Source organism: Penicillium psychrosexuale, assembly GCF_028828465.1.
Source record: "Penicillium psychrosexuale strain IBT 29551 chromosome Unknown utg000006l, whole genome shotgun sequence".
NCBI classification, from domain to species: domain Eukaryota; kingdom Fungi; phylum Ascomycota; class Eurotiomycetes; order Eurotiales; family Aspergillaceae; genus Penicillium; species Penicillium psychrosexuale.
This window is the reverse complement of record NW_026643191.1, coordinates 363,032-378,758: the sequence shown is the minus strand read 5'-3', so window position 1 is coordinate 378,758 and position 15,727 is coordinate 363,032. Positions and strand designations below refer to the sequence as shown.

General features: G+C 49.7%; 5 protein-coding genes across 5 annotated transcripts; 2 read left to right on the top strand and 3 right to left on the bottom strand.

Annotated features, from left to right (window-relative positions):
- Nucleotides 1-646: 646 nt before the first annotated feature.
- N7518_009985 (carboxylesterase/lipase family protein) lies at nt 647-2,299 on the bottom strand (the record flags this gene model as incomplete). Its single annotated transcript, XM_057190911.1, has 1 exon — nt 647-2,299. One exon carries the CDS (start codon nt 2,297-2,299, stop codon nt 647-649), a length of 1,653 nt encoding a protein of 550 aa, XP_057037047.1.
- A 1,390-nt stretch (nt 2,300-3,689) lies between these two features.
- On the top strand, nt 3,690-5,299 carry N7518_009984 (uncharacterized protein; the record flags this gene model as incomplete). The annotated part of the gene is made up of 4 exons (XM_057190910.1): nt 3,690-3,858; nt 3,914-4,017; nt 4,072-4,143; nt 4,214-5,299. The coding sequence occupies 4 exons, from the start codon at nt 3,690-3,692 to the stop codon at nt 5,297-5,299; spliced, it is 1,431 nt and encodes a 476-aa protein (XP_057037046.1).
- Nucleotides 5,300-5,742: 443 nt separating this feature from the next.
- On the bottom strand, nt 5,743-6,599 carry N7518_009983 (gluconokinase; the record flags this gene model as incomplete). The annotated part of the gene is made up of 2 exons (XM_057190909.1): nt 5,743-6,195; nt 6,345-6,599. The coding sequence occupies 2 exons, from the start codon at nt 6,597-6,599 to the stop codon at nt 5,743-5,745; spliced, it is 708 nt and encodes a 235-aa protein (XP_057037045.1).
- Nucleotides 6,600-8,125: 1,526 nt separating this feature from the next.
- On the top strand, nt 8,126-9,777 carry N7518_009982 (vacuolar protein sorting-associated protein 26; the record flags this gene model as incomplete). The annotated part of the gene is made up of 5 exons (XM_057190908.1): nt 8,126-8,345; nt 8,413-8,885; nt 8,963-8,987; nt 9,105-9,221; nt 9,548-9,777. The coding sequence occupies 5 exons, from the start codon at nt 8,126-8,128 to the stop codon at nt 9,775-9,777; spliced, it is 1,065 nt and encodes a 354-aa protein (XP_057037044.1).
- Nucleotides 9,778-10,136: 359 nt separating this feature from the next.
- Nucleotides 10,137-15,452, bottom strand: N7518_009981 (uncharacterized protein; the record flags this gene model as incomplete). Its single annotated transcript, XM_057190907.1, has 5 exons — nt 10,137-10,661; nt 10,685-14,970; nt 15,021-15,194; nt 15,251-15,317; nt 15,375-15,452. 5 exons carry the CDS (start codon nt 15,450-15,452, stop codon nt 10,137-10,139), a joined length of 5,130 nt encoding a protein of 1,709 aa, XP_057037043.1.
- Between the last annotated feature and the right edge of the window lie 275 nt (nt 15,453-15,727).

Genomic DNA, 15,727 nt, shown 5'->3' with positions numbered 1-15,727 from the left:
TCGTTCTTACGTGAGTATTCTTATGGCCCTCAAGGGGCTCTAGCTAATGCGGACAGGACATGAACATCTATGGCATCTTCCATGAATATGGTACTTCAGTTAGTTACCTAGGAAATACCCAGGCTTACTCCGCACAATTATATATTGTACGCACTTGTTTCATTTACCTGGATTGAAGCCATTATGTCTGGGATCGTATACAATGAGAGGAAGGCTCAATATTGTCAATATTCTCCGGGTTATTCTGATTGAGGTCATTGACTTAATAACCTTGGTACGGTGTACGCATACCGTGGATCTAGCTTCATCAATAAACATAGTGTACATAGACTACATACATACTAAAGAGGGGACCCCTGAGGGGCACCGACAGCCCTGTCTGCGAAACAGGTGTGAGAGCAGAGTCATCACTGGGAGTAGTAGGGTGCTAGAGAGGAGAACACCATGGGGTGACTACTGAGAATGGAAGTGGAAAGGTGTCTGCGTTGCTATCTATGCCTCGGGAGTGCTTTTATGTCACATAGCCGCTTAGTCATCCTGCTCTGGAAACCCCCACTGTAGTACCTACATACGTAAATGTAGGTATTCATTGAACCATTGGGCTAATATGTCTGCTAGAGAGCTTGTCACTCTAAAGGGAGACTCTCTAGTAGGGAACCTGCTGGTGGAAGTAGTCCATCATGAACTCCACCTGCTTTGGCTTCGCAATAGGCACATTTTCGAACTGGTTACCGAGTTCCATGACAACCCGGGTACCCTCGGCACTGTTGGGGCTCCAATGCGGCAACGATTTGCTACCATTGTAGGAGCCACCATTGTTGGGGTTGAGAGTCTTCGCAAAATTGGCCCAGTAGGACGACATCTTCTCCTGGATCTCAAAGTCGATCTCGGTGAAAGCGTACGTATCGGAATTGGCGTACAGAGCCCCGAGCGCATACATGATCTCAGATTGGTGGAAGGCACCTTGGTCCTGGCTTGGGGGCGCATGGGTCCAGTAGTAGGTGTAGAAGTTCGCAGTGGCAGACTTGTACCAGGCAGTGGCGTAGGCCCAAGAGCCGATAAGAGAGAGATCACGGGCAGCAGCGTTCCAGGCCCGAGAGGCAATGGTACCGTTGTTGTGGTCTGGGTAGAGTTTGAAGTACTTGCTAGAGAGGTTTCCGTACTTGAGTCCACAGTAGTACTCGTACTCGGCAACGGTATAGTCGGTATCTGGAGAGGCACCAGACTCGTCCTTGGTATTACCAGTAATCACGGGGACATCGTTGGCAGGGCCATTAATTAGGGTCTCGATGTACTTGGATGGGAGCACGTAGTCGTCTAGAACGGGCTTGAAGATCAGAGGGTAACCGGCAGAGAGTGCGGTGACCCACCAAATGGAGCTGTTGGTGACGCGGTCCGAGGAACCAACCAATAAGCTCTCCATGGAGAGCGTGCGCATCTCCTCAATTGTAGAAACGTTGTGAGCCTTGATGTAGCTAGCGCTATTGGAGATAGCAGTAGACATGTTGACGTATGAGGTGGCGAGGCCAGCCAGCATGGTATCGTAGGGGTATCTAATCCCGGACTGGGAGATACCACCATGGAAGTAGCCTGTGAAGAGAGGGCTATTGACTGCATGATAGACTTGAGAAGAGCCGAAAGATTGACCAGCAAGAGTGACGCGGTCAGGATCACCACCAAATTTGGCAATATTTTTCTGCACCCATTTGAGAACTTCCAGTTGGTCCAAGATACCATAATTACCAGAGGTCTTGTGGCCAGTGAGCTTGTAGCCTTCTTCATTGAGCTCAGGGGCAGCAAGGTAGCCGAATGCATCGTCACGGCGGTTGAAGGTGATGAGAATGACATTCTTCAAGGCCATGCCTCCACCGTAGTACCACGCATTGTTGCTGGTTTCGTCGGAACCTTGGTTCCAGACCATGACAGGAAGTTTGGCATCAGCGGTCTCCGCGTTGGTCCATATGTTGAGACTGAGACAGTCTTCGCTAATATTGGAAGCTGAGTTACTAGGACAGGCAGGGCCAAAGTCCGTAGCCTTCAAGGTAGTGTTCCATGACTCGCGGGGCTGCGGTGCCTTCCACCTGTTCTGATATCCTGTATCGGCAGCGAAAGGAATACCCAAGAAAGCGGCGACGTTGGACTCGGCGCCATCGAAGTACTTATCCAGGGTGGACTGGTTGAAGTACTGGAACCCTTCGACGGGACCGTAGGAGGTTTGGATGACCTTGTCCCAAAGCTGAGCTTGGGCGACAGCAGCACCCAAGGCCAGTGAGACCAGAGTCTTGGTCAGGAGAGCCATAATGGGATCGCCGCGAAACAGAATATTGAGGCGATTGGAATTCCGAAGCACAAGACCAGGAGTTGAGGGACCGACGATGTTTTTATACCTAGGTAATCATCTTGATCGGCATAATTGACGTACGTACCTCGTAGCTAATTAAACGTTTCATGCAGAAAACGTACCACGTTGACTGTCTCGGTGTCTGGTCTAGTGAATTTCGGACCTTGCAGCGTCGGCCTCGGATTCTGCATTGAGTTAAGGTTGTGACGATCATCTTGATGTCGTCTCCACATTTGACACGCGGACATAAGTCGGGCAAGCTCCGAGATATCCTTGTTTATTGCAGAAGTAGAACTTCCGGCAGTAGAGTATTAGGAATGAGCGTGCTTGGTGCTGAGACCTGACCCCAGATTTGGGTGACTGACAGGGCAAGTTGAATCTTGTAATCGTGATAGATACCTAGTTCCCTAGGTACACCCTTGTGTTTTCCCACCAAGCATGGCCTGGAAACCAAATAACAGTGTTAGCAATCTTATATTTCTCCGAGCTCAATTTTGGGTAGCGTGGTAACGTCCTCGGTGGAGTCTGAAAGCTGCGGTGGAACTCCCAATGTCCGTACCTGCATGGGATAGACAGCAGTGGATCTCGGGGATAGCATCATCTGCATCATTGCCCATGGATACCTAAATCAATATGTCAATATATCAAGTAAGGACATTGGAAGGAGCCCTATGGGGAAGGTGCTATCCTCGTCTTGGGCTGGTCTGTCGACCACAAGGAAAGAAGAAAAATAAAAAAATAAATCCGTACCCCAACTACTCCTGGCGAGGATCGAAACCCTGACCAGTTTCACCACTGCTGAGCTTCCCAATGCGGTATCACCCGTGATCAATGTTTCACCCAGCAATTAGATGACCTCGTGTCTCTCACCCACTCAGCCATCCAGGGAGGATTTTGGCTTACTATACCTAACTATAGTCAAATAGACTGAATTCCATCGTTTGTACCATATGAATTCTACTGCAAATCTCTCTACTAATCGTATATAACTGTCTTTTGGGGTATATTGCTTAGTCTACTTCGTCTTATTCTCAGCTGCCCATATATAACCTGAGTGATATTCACTTGCTTGACAATCCCGGGTTGGTACTTCACAAAGAGCCAAGCAACAAGAGTTGTCTAGCAATTTGAAAAAGGATACAAAGACATGAGATAACGTCAATGCCATACTTCCCCCATACTTGCATAGATGCGGGAGATCACGTGGGTAGCGTCGGTTAGCGTCGGCGTGCGGGCAGAACAATCGAGCGTCGAATGCCAAATAAAATAGACACAATGCTCCTTTTCTCTTCAGGAATTTCAAAAAAACTTCTCTTGAATCTGTCTCTACCACCGTTCCCTTTTTACCATGGGTTTCAGCCACAGTGGGGGACTTGCTGCCCGCAACTTCAGACCTTGTCTACCCCAGAATCACCTCCGCATTCGCTCCACCCTACCTCCGCTCTTGTCCCGGAAATTCCATGCCAGCTCTCTGCTATGGCAGATCAAATCACAAGTTCTCAAGGACGTCGGCGAGGGTAATTTATTCATAATCCTACCTCATTCCTCAATTTGTTCACTTACAATTACCAGGCATCACTGAGGTCCAGATCATTCAATGGTACGTAGAAGAAGGGGCTCATATTGAGGAATGGAAACCTTTGTGCCAATATCAGTCGGATAAAGCTGTCGATGATGTGCGTGCTGCCTCCTTTGTTCCCTTGTTATGGGTTAACGGCTAACAACCCCAGATTACTTCGAGATACGAGGGCGTAATCAAGAAACTACACTTCGAGACAGACGATACAGTACCTACGGGAAGGGTATGTACTACCTTCACTCTTGCTCGCCTGACAGTCGCACTGCAGTCACCATACTAACAGGCTTCGGTAGGCACTCTGCGACATCGAGGTTGCGGATGGAAAATACCCCGATGATAACCCGGCGCACGAATCAAGGGCAGCGCCGTCTGAACCTACCTCGGCCTCTGAGATCCAAGCTGCAACTCAAGCAGCCGAATCCTCTCTAATAACTCCTCCCCCTACCAAAGTCCTAGATGAGACACCCAAAACGAAGCATGCATCCCTTGCAGTTCCCGCAGTACGCGGGCTATTGAAAAGTCACGGCGTGAACATCCTCGAAATCAACGGAACCGGCAAAGACGGGCGGGTGATGAAAGAGGATGTACTGAAGTTTGTAGCAGAGAGAGATTCTCCAGCGCTTCCAACATCAGTGCCCACCTCAGTCTCCGCGTCACCGGACACACGGCAAGCAGAGTCAATTGTCAACCTGACTCCGATCCAATTACAGATGTTCAAGACAATGACCAAATCCCTGAACATTCCACACTTCCTCTACGCAGACGAACTCAAAATCAACGACATCAATGCCATCCGCAAGAAACTTGCCTTTGACAAACACGATCCTACCAAAATCACCTTCCTCCCTTTCGTCGTCAAGGCCGTCTCACAGGCTCTGACCGAGTTCCCAATTCTCAACTCCAAAGTCGATACCACGGACCCCGCAAAGCCGAAGCTAGTCATGCGCGCCAAGCACAATATCGGAATTGCTATGGATACACCGAATGGTCTGATTGTTCCGAATATCAAGGACGTCGCCAGTCGCTCGATCTTCGACATTGCTGCTGAGATCGCGCGGCTGAGTGCCCTTGGGAAGAGCGGAAAGCTGACCCCCGCTGATCTCAGTGGTGGCACTATCACCGTGTCGAACATCGGCAATATCGGAGGCACATACGTAGCTCCGGTGCTTGTGCCAACGGAGGTGGCTATTCTCGGCGTGGGTAGGACTAGAGCTGTGCCCGTCTTTGATGACGATGGACAGGTGACACGCGGAGATATGGTTAACTTCAGTTGGAGCGCGGATCACCGCGTCATTGACGGTGCGACAATGGCCAAAATGGGTAACAGGGTTAAGGACCTGGTTGAGTCGCCCGAGCTTATGCTTCTAAATCTCAGGTGAATTAGACGAGTCTTGATAAAGTAGTTCGTTATATCTAAAGACACTGCATACTTGGTTTATCTAGTTGCTGGCTTCAATACATTATAGATTGAGCTTCTTAGTACATCGTATCGAGACACTGAGATGTAAAAGATATAGACAGATCAATTGATCAAAGGATATCACGAAGCCCGCCAAGCAGACAATTGATATAGCAAACAGCAGGAAATAAAGCCCGAGATGCGAGCTTCATCAAGAACTCCAGATCTAAAACAGACCAGTGACATAGCCAAGCCGGCCAAAACACCAAACACCATTGGGGAGGCACAAAAATCGACAGAAACAAAATGCTAAATCCTCCATGCATAGATCATACCCATTTTCGCACGAACCACCGAGTACACAAAATGAACTCACTCCCGTCAATCCAAAGATAGAGAGAGAGAGAGAGAGAGAGAAAACAATCACTTATACTCAGCAAGCTTATCAGTAACAGCATGAATAACATTCTGCTGCACCTCCTCCATCGTGCCCTCAACATTGATAGTAATAGCATCCCACTCGTCCTTGGGCTCCTCAAGAACGGCCAGCTGCGAGTGTACCATACCACTCTTCATGTAGTGTGATTCGCGATGGGCGACGCGCTCCATCAGCACATCCTCCTTGAGCTTGAGGTAGATGAAGTGGATATGCACCGAGGGCGAGCCGTATGCAGCAACGCGCATCACATCCCGGTACTTCTGCTTCAGCGCGGAGCACGCTACTACCACGCCGTCGGGTGGGTGGAAGTTGTTGGCTTTTGAAGGGGAGAGCACGTCGATTGCGGCTTGGCGCAGGGAGATCAGCCAGTCCCAGCGGTCTTCGTCTGTGAGTGGGATGCCTTCGCTCATTTTTTCTTTGTTGGCTGCGGGGTGGTACTGGGGGTTGTGTTAGTTATTTGTGTATATTTGGGTGGTTGTTGGGTTTGGGCGCAATTGGGTGGTTTGGGGGTGTGTGTAGTGTGTAGGGTGTAGTGTGTAGGGTGTAGGGTGTAGGGTGTAGTGCATTCAGGTACTTGGGTACTTACGTCGTCGCCTTCTAGGAATGGAATACCAAGCTCCTTGCGCAGGACGTTGCCCACGGTGCTTTTTCCGCACCCTGCTGGACCGGTCACGACCCAGATATGTTGCTGTTTCGCGGGTTTGGAGGGCGTAGTGGACGTCACTCCGTTGGTTCCGTTGGTGCCGTTAGCGAGGTCCGGCATGATGCGCGCCTTGCTTGCGGTGGAATCTATTATGGCGGGAGCTTGGGGAGGCTGTGGTCGTTCTCCTGCGGAGAGCATGTTGTAGAGGAAAAGAAAGTGCTGTTCGTTTTAGGGATGTATTTGGATTTCCAGTGTAATAACTTGGGTCGAGGTGGAGATATGACGCTGTAGTGATACCCGGGAAAAGTGTTCTATAACAGGTCTTTCAGATCTGAAATAAAATTTCAGAAATAAAAGAGCCTGTTCTAAGTACTTATATTGTATCACGGTGGGTCGGGTAAGAAAGGATTCAAGCAGAAGCCGAGTGGGGGAGACGACATTCGTACGGTTATTGGTTCTTTATATTTGGGGTTTAGGATAGGGGGAGAATAGGGATATAGGGATAGGACATGAGGGATATCAGGCTAATTGAGGTGTCTTCTTCTAACTATATCCAAAAGTGAATAGCCGTTGCTTCTAGAATATAAGATTATATCTTCTCTACTTATACTTCGCTATAACTCTCAATTGACTACACCATCAACCACATCAATATCATGATGTCACGGTATTCGGTATTGGTATTACAGTAACTCACCCCCACGCTAGAAAGCCGCCAGATTGGATAGTTCTGCTCCTATCGAGTTCCTACTCCTCTCTGACTTTGGGTGGAACTTTGCCTTCTCGCTAAGATTCCGTACCTGCGTCATTTCAAGATTCTTTATCTCTCACTTCCTATAAGTCGACAGTAAGTCGACAGTAAATCGACACAGAAACGGCCCCCCACATTCTTCCAGATTCGCAGATCCACCCGATCTTGAAAGATCATACACGGATTGCCGATTCTCAATCCCGTGGAACACAGGGGAGACATTCCGGAGAATATATCCTCATCCGATAGGACACGAAAACATGAGCAAATAATATGCATGGTGATTCCAACAGTCACACCGACTATACCCAGGTATGCCTAGTATGCCTGGTAAGCATGACCAGGCCATTACTTCCCTTGAATCCGGGGAAGAAGGCATGCAGCTTCCGGCGCGGTCAACGAGTCGGATCCTTGCTTGGCTATCACTGATTTTCCGATGGTTTTGTCTATGGTCACGAGGACAAGCTGACTGACGGGAAGCGGATTCCGACATATCCGATCTCCTGCTTATTCGACGTAGCTTAGAGGGTGTGCTGTTCTGATCCGTATGGCTAAGTTGTGTGCTGGGATGTTCAAAAGACAGCGAAGACGGCTTCAGGTCCAATCGGTGGGAATGGGAAATGGGAATGTTGAGAGGCCAATGGATCGGACATGTCTGAAGAGTCCAAGTTACAACGGACAGTTGTAGATCAGTGGTATAACCTTTGGTAGTCAGGTCCAGAAGTAGACCCGGGGAGATCAAGTGGAGCTAGAGATTAAAAGAGTATCAAATATCGTATATAGGTATTCATTCAGATCTTATACTCCAATCACCAGTTCTATACAAAAACATGTCGAATATCAGTTCACGGGGGCGGCGCGGGGAGGCGGTATTACGTAAGCCACCTCCAGGCCACCGCGACAAGCTCCAGATCATCAAAGCTCCGACTTATTGGTTCGGGCCTCGATAGCTGCAGCCACAATTACCTCCACCATGGCTTCGCTCTTCTTCTCCACCCCGGTCGACATCGATGTGGTCCTCGAAGATCTCGATGAGCGCCAGACCGTCGATGTCAAGCTCGACAAAGGCCGCCGCGAGCGGGTCCCTCTGTACATGGACGGCGAGTCCGTCAAGGGTGCCGTGACTATCAGACCGAAGGATGGCAAGCGACTGGAACACACGGGGATCAAGGTCCAGTTTATTGGCACGATTGGTGCGTCGACCCTACCAGCCTCTCCTGAATTCGCCATCGCAGACTGAACGCTAACACCGGAATACAGAGATGTTCTACGACCGAGGCAACCATTATGAATTCCTTTCCCTGGTCCAGGAACTTGCCGCGCCCGGCGAGCTCCTCCACCCGCAGACCTTCCCCTTCAATTTCAAGAACGTCGAAAAGCAATACGAGTCTTACAATGGCATCAACGTCAAGCTGCGCTACTTTGTCCGGGTGACTGTCTCACGGCGCATGGCGGACGTCATTCGGGAGAAGGACTTGTGGGTGTACTCGTACCGCATGCCACCTGAGAACAACAGCCCTATCAAGATGGACGTCGGTATCGAGGACTGCCTGCATATCGAATTCGAATACTCCAAATCCAAGTATCATCTCAAGGATGTGATTGTCGGCCGCATCTATTTCTTGCTCGTGCGGCTCAAGATCAAGCATATGGAATTGTCTATCATTCGGCGAGAGACAACTGGATCCCCGCCAAACCAATATAATGAGAGTGAGACATTGGTGCGCTTTGAGGTATGTGATTTATTGAACCTACTCGAAGTGATATCGGGTATGAAATGCGAGCCATAAGAATGCTAAAATGAGTGCAGATTATGGACGGCTCTCCATCGAGAGGTTAGTGAACACCCCTGAAACATCTGGGCCTGGCCACGGCCACCAATCTGCGGCTTTATGATTCCCGCGAGAGTTGGGAAGCTTGGGATAATCTTGAGCATAACTAACTTTCCACAGGTGAAACTATTCCAATCCGTCTGTTCCTTGGTGGATTTGACTTGACGCCGACATTCCGCGACGTTAACAAGAAGTACTCGACAAGGTACTATCTCAGTCTCGTACTGATTGACGAAGGTACGCTCTAATTACCCTATTCTTTCTTCCTTCTTTCCCCCATTCTTGGCAATCCTCAAATCAGTCCATGACGCATCCCAGAATGCGGGGTGCAGAGACGGAATGCAATAGCCGTCGGCAATTGAAGTTACCCAATATAACCATCCAAGTCGGCCCGAGTTGCGTCAATTTTGTTGCCGATTTGCCCCTCAAAACCCGATACCCCCACGCTAAACCACTTCTGGTCCTGGCAACTCCACCGATACAATTTACCATACGCTCCTCCCATCTCTGACACACCATTGGCCTACAATTCAATGCCAATCTCAAAACTAACCCAACAACAGACGCCCGCCGCTACTTCAAGCAGTCCGAGATCGCGCTCTACCGCCAAGCTCCCGAGATCGCCCCGAACGCCCAGATCGCACAGCAGCAGCAGATCCAACAGCAGATGCTCCTCGAGCAACAGCGTCAGCAGCCCGCTCTTCCACCGGGCTCTGCTACCGCTGGGCCCGGCAGAGAAGTCACCCCGTCGCTTCGGCAGGAGCCTCAGCCTGTTCCCGCGCCAGCAGCATAGACTATCATATTCTATTCTCATTATCGCTCGCGTCTTTCTTACAGCCCCTTGGTACCTGCGGATCTGTTCTTCTATACCCGCCTCTTGTCTTTGATGTCGATTTTCCCTTACTCTACTACTCACTATTCCTTTTGTGTCCGTTGATCCTGTCTCACGGCTATGTCACGATATCACTTTGTAGTATACCTTACTTTGCCTACACTTGTGCCAAGCCTCATTTCAAATCGAACCTCATCTTAGATTCAGGTTGTAGAATGTGACCACTTCTGATGTGTTGGTCCGAGGGAATGTGGAGTCTAGAGTATAAAATAAAACAATGCATTAATCGCCTACATGGTACACACCCAGCCAGATTAGCTCTAATACTCAAACCGACCAATTTCCTGCAACACCTTCCCCAGCGCCTGGAGAATCTGCCCATCATCGCGCTCCTTACCAGCAACCTGCACAGCGCGCACAACCAACGGATAAATCCACTCGAGATGCTTCCGATAGTGATGCTCCTCCGTATCCTCACCCGAGATACCCGAGATGGTCTTCAGCGAAGGCGGATCCGGGATAGCCGACGGCTCACTCTTCAGCTCGACCATGCGGACGAGCAGATGGAGCAGGGCCTTGCGGGCAGGCGTGGGTTGGGGCATCAAGCCACGCAAAGGCTGGTCTGCAATGTAAGACTTGAGCGAGACCGCGCAGCGCAGAAGGAGATAGGGCGAGATCGAGCGGGCGAGCAGAGTCTGCGGGGATGGAGCGTCGGCTTTTGTCTCGGTCTCGGCTTGCGAGTGTGCGGCGAGCTCGAAGAGCGTGTCTATAAGGACATAGGCGATTCCCGGGCGCAGGGTGGGCGGTGGGTCGAAGGTGCGGCCGGGGCGGACAGTGCAGAAGTCCTGTAGGGGTGCGTCTTCGAGACCCGTGGGTAGGTCGAAGCGGAGGGGGCGTAGATGAAGGAGGAGTTGAAGAGAGCGCGGGCAAAATCGCGGCGGACGGCATCTGGGATTGCTGCTGCGCCGAGGGATGGGAGGATGAGGGTTTTCAGGCGGGTGAAGGCTTTGATGTCGAATGCTTCGTCTGTGAGGATTTGGGCGTTGGGGGTCTGTAAGCCACGGGCGGAAACAATTCCGTTTGTGATGCTAACGATGTGTTGCCAGAACTGAGATGTTTCGGACTCGTTTGTCTTCGTGTATTGCTTTTCCACGTAGGGGACAGCGACTTGAAGAACGTTCAGGGATACTGTTGTAGCCTTTTGCCATAGGAAGGGCTCGCGGTCCTTCCCTTGCCATGTGTACTTTTGCGCAATTAGAGCACTGAGGTGTTCGAGTGATTTTGCAAGAGCACCATTCGTGAAGACGTCTTGCTTGATGCCGAATTCGGCAATGTACCAGCTGACAAGATCGATAGTGCGTTTCGAAAAGGCCACGAATCCTGGTCTTCGAGTGTCGCTGCCGGGGCTCCATTTGGATAGTGCTGAATCGGATAATTCGGCAAGACATAAGAGAATATTCGGCTGGGAGTCCTCTTTCTCCAGGCAGAGCGTTTTAATACAATCAATGACTAGCGCTTGCAAGGCCGAGGGTCGGTCGATATCTGGAGAGTAGCGCGGGGAGACCGAGTTCCACACCAGCAAACTGAGATGATGAAGGACGTTTTCAATGTGTTCCGTAGTCAGCTGATCTTTGTAAAGGCGATAGACCTGTTGGAATGTATGTAGATAAGCCAAAGCCGCATCCTGGTTAGGTTGATCTAAGTCAAGCGCCTTCTCGTCGCTAGCAGGGTGGCCATTTGCCCATAGAAGCCACGCACACTCAAGAGCATCGTTGCTAAGTTCACATCCATTCTGCACCCGGAGGAGGATCGCAGAGAGGCTAGAAAATGTTGCTTCGCTGAAATCCAAAATATGCAAGTCAATCAGACTTTGCAGGTACTTCAAAAGTCGTTTCCAGGATTGATCGAACTTCTCGTCGTGCACAAGGGTTTCGAAGAAATTCTTGATCAGAGTTGATAAACCCTTGATCATCACCACTGTCGTATCCACCCAAGCCTTGAAGTCATCAGATTTTGCACTGCTTCGGTTGTTCTTCGCTTGGAGGAGAGGGGTCTCAATTCCCTCAGCCATCTTGAAGAGAACCATGTTTAGGCACAGACGCCACGCCTGGGGGGAGAGCTGCTGCCCATAGGCGTCGAAGATGCGTAGAAGCGTATGGACTGCGCTGTTTCGAATCTCAGGTCGACTGTCTGTCGTGATATCAACGATGCGAAGCAGCAGCAGCAGCCACAGCGAGTTCCGGGAAACAGAAGGGTCTTGGTTATGAGCTAATTTAGCTAGTTCTTCTTCGCTGACAGATGCATCAACATGGTCAACTGAGATTTGCTCAATTTGGCCCTGGAGAAAGTCGGAAACGTTCCAAAAAAAAGAGGTGGTGGTGAGGGAGATATTGAAATCTTGGGTTTGCGACGTAAAGCTAGAGAAGGCATTCACCAAGCTTAAGAGACAGGGCGCTGGTAGCAGAGAAAGGAAGTCGGATGCGACAAGATGCAAAGACTTATAGGCAGCACGTACCAACCGGGGGCCTGCTGGAAGAGCCGATGATCTGCGCTCTATCAGAGTAGACGGCCGATCGCCAGGTCCAGGATCTGGGGCATGTTGGAAAACACCAGATATTAAATCAAAGATGAGGTTCCATCCGTCCACGAAAGTTTCTGCATAATGTTCCAGAATATTATTTAACACTTCCAAGGTCTGTTCGTGGATTTCAATGACGGTTATTGGTAAAGACTTGGACGTGTGCATGTCCGATGCATAGAGAGAGGCGACCTGGGCTTTCAATGTCTGCAAATTCCTCGTCTGCACTTGATTGTAGACTTTCTCGTCGTCTTCGTCCCTTTGTTTCATTGTTGAGAATACAATCGAGTTTAAAATCGCGCTTGCCTGCAGGCGAAGATTCGGACTGACGGTAGTATTTGCGGAAGTAGAGATGAGACTTTGCGTCAGTAGCTCCCATGCTTTGCTGTCATCTTTCTCGAGCGAAGACAGTCTCCCAATGTTTGCCTTGGCTAGTTCATTTGCTTTCTCCAACACAAATTTGAGTTCCTCGTCTTGCATTCTTGATTTTCCGACAGTATGCGATACGCGCCGGGAACCTTGGTGCAAGCGTCCACCTGCTTGGGGTGATTGCGGTGTTCGAGGTATGTCTGATACTCCTGGGGCATCACCCAGGTTGCGACACTGTTCCGTGAATGCTGACAGATTCAACAAGGCAAGTAATATTTCTTCAAAAGATGCGCTTGGGAAATCGCTGGTGCTTTCGAGCATTTTGTTAGAAGCCGCCTGAACCGCAATCACCTCAGTCCCAAGATTAGCAGTTGGAACATCGTTTCCTGGAGTGACTGGAGTCTCCCCAGTACCGCTAGCCGATTTAACCATTGCACTTGAGGACATGCCAATCACCAGTCCAGTATATTGAAGTGTTTCAAAAATAATAGACCAGGCCGGCTGATCCAATGTCGGCCCCAAAGCAATTCCGAGGTTAAGCAAAGCACGCATACAAAGTAGGTTTCTCGTACTTAAAGACACAGGAGACCCTTCCCCCGCAGTAGGCTCCAGTGATAAAGAACTGGCCAAACTTGACAGATCCGCACTTCTCCGTTTCTTTTGGGGTGTGTCACTTTGTTGGGAGCCGGTGGCAGACACATGGTGTGACTTGGCACCACTCACAGGCGTAGCAGCCTTTCCAAGAGTTGTTAAGAAAGCATCTCGGGGAACGGATAATCTCAGAAGACCCGCCACATGAGCTAGCTTTTGGAATGCTCGAACAAGATTATGGTAATACTCGTCATCTAAAGATGCGCGCAAAAAGGTGGAACAAGCTGCTAGGACAGCGGGCCAACAGTTCTCTATTATCCCCGCACAAGTCTTGATGGCGGAGTACTGTACATGAGACTGCAGGTCCAGAGGATTGATGGGAACATGTGATTTTTTCGATGACGAGCTAGACTGCGCTCGCATGGGTTCTGCTGGGAAATCTTGGGAAGATCTAGCGGAGTCGGGTCCCTGAACGGGGCTCATAAGTCGATTCTTGCGTCTTTGCTTTAGATCCGGGACCGTTAATGGAAGAATGAATTTCGCGAGCCCTTCAGCAAAGCTGCTGATACAATTGAGGACGAGGCTGTAAATGTAAGTGTCCGGCGGTGTGGGCGGTTCCGTCTTGTCGAGGAGATCGATATATGGCGTACGAACAACACTCCACTGAGTGCTAATTCCAGGCACCTTGGTTTCACTTGGAGGAACAGTTGATCCAATGACACCGGCAACACCGCCAGATTCAAGAGTTATCTGATCCTCTGTGGTTGATCTTGAGTGTTCTGCACGTGAAGGTACCGTTGATTGATTGCTCACACCAATCAACGAAGGCTTCTCCGAAGCTAGCCGAACAAGTGCCGCCATGTGGTCACGAAGGATGTTCTTTCTGCCTTCCTCACTGTCATACAAAGTGTAGATCAGCCGCACAGTACCCGGCTCCGAGTACAGCCCTCGGAAAATTTCCATGCAGAGTAGTCTCTTCCAAGGCGCTGTCCCATCCGGTTCAACGAGATGGGTTATCAGACTCAATGCCATCTCACATTCTGTGGGCAAGAGAGACATATGACGCTTCAGAAGAATGAGAAGAATTCGAGCGACTCGGACGGTTTGAGCGAATGAATACCTCTCAGATAGACAACGGACGGCTAGTGGTAACAACCGAACGCGCAGCACTTGCGAAAGTTCGGGATGTCCCACAAAAAGACGGCCGCTGTTCAAGAGAATACTCTCAATAAGTTCGAGCACAAAGGTCGGGGGTAGGGTTCGTGTTCGCAGAAATTGCAGTGGCTCACCATCAATCAGACGACAGAGATCATCCAATACTTGCAGTGCATCATAGGCGAAGTAGCCGATGTCGAGCGACTGACCATCGACTTTGATGGTTGTGGTGATTTTGACATCCTTAGGAAGGCTGTCTTCGCTCGAAACTCTTTCAAAGGTCGATACCACCAGCTGTTGGAGAGTAGCCGCGGCAGTACTAGAGACTGCAATCGTTTTGCTTGCCTGTAATGTGGCGCATATTTCCAACGTGTTCGCAAGAAGTTCCCCGCTCAATTCATTGGAATATAACTGCAAAAGCGAAGGAAGTGATTGTAGAATCTTCAGCTGGATATCAAGACCTAGAAAGCGTTAGCGCAATTTAGAAGTTTTGATTTGTTTGGTCATTTACTCAAGCTCGTTGTCTCCTTCAGGCCCCCGAGAACATCTTTCAAACGGCTCGAGGGTAATGACCGAGATGCAATTAGTCTCTGTAAACAGATCACACCAATACCGGCAAGCTTCGCATGCCGAGTATAGCATGCAATGATGAATGGCTCGACAAAATTCGGTTTGCGAACAAGGTCTAATGCCGATTTAGCGATTGGAAACTGACAAAGGGTTGTCATGTAAAAAAATTACCTGCTGCTATCTGAGCCTCTGAAGTTGAGGGCAGTGCTTTGAGCTCATTCAATGATTGTTCAGCGGCCTGTTAGTTTCTCGTTAGTGTGCCATAGCCGATGATGCCTAGAGAGTGATAACCAACATTTCGCAAATCGGAGTTTTTCCTTCGAGACTCATGTACCAAATTGGCGAGCTCCGTCTGCAAGAATTGGGAGGACATTTCTGATATAGGTTTGTTGCATCAAAGCATGGCCAGCACTCCCGATGTCAACAGTATAGGGAGCTCTCGATCGCAGATGAACAGATCGGTGTTCCTACACCAGGCTAGTGGCAAATTTGGAGCTTTAATTCCAAGTTCATGTGAGCAGCAAGGGAATAACGACTGCAATTCTGCTAGTACAACGATTCCACGATGGGATCAACAAGGCGTGGCATCTCCAACAGGTGCCAAGCCACCGATAAGCCATATCGCACGTGATCATGATTCCACTTGAC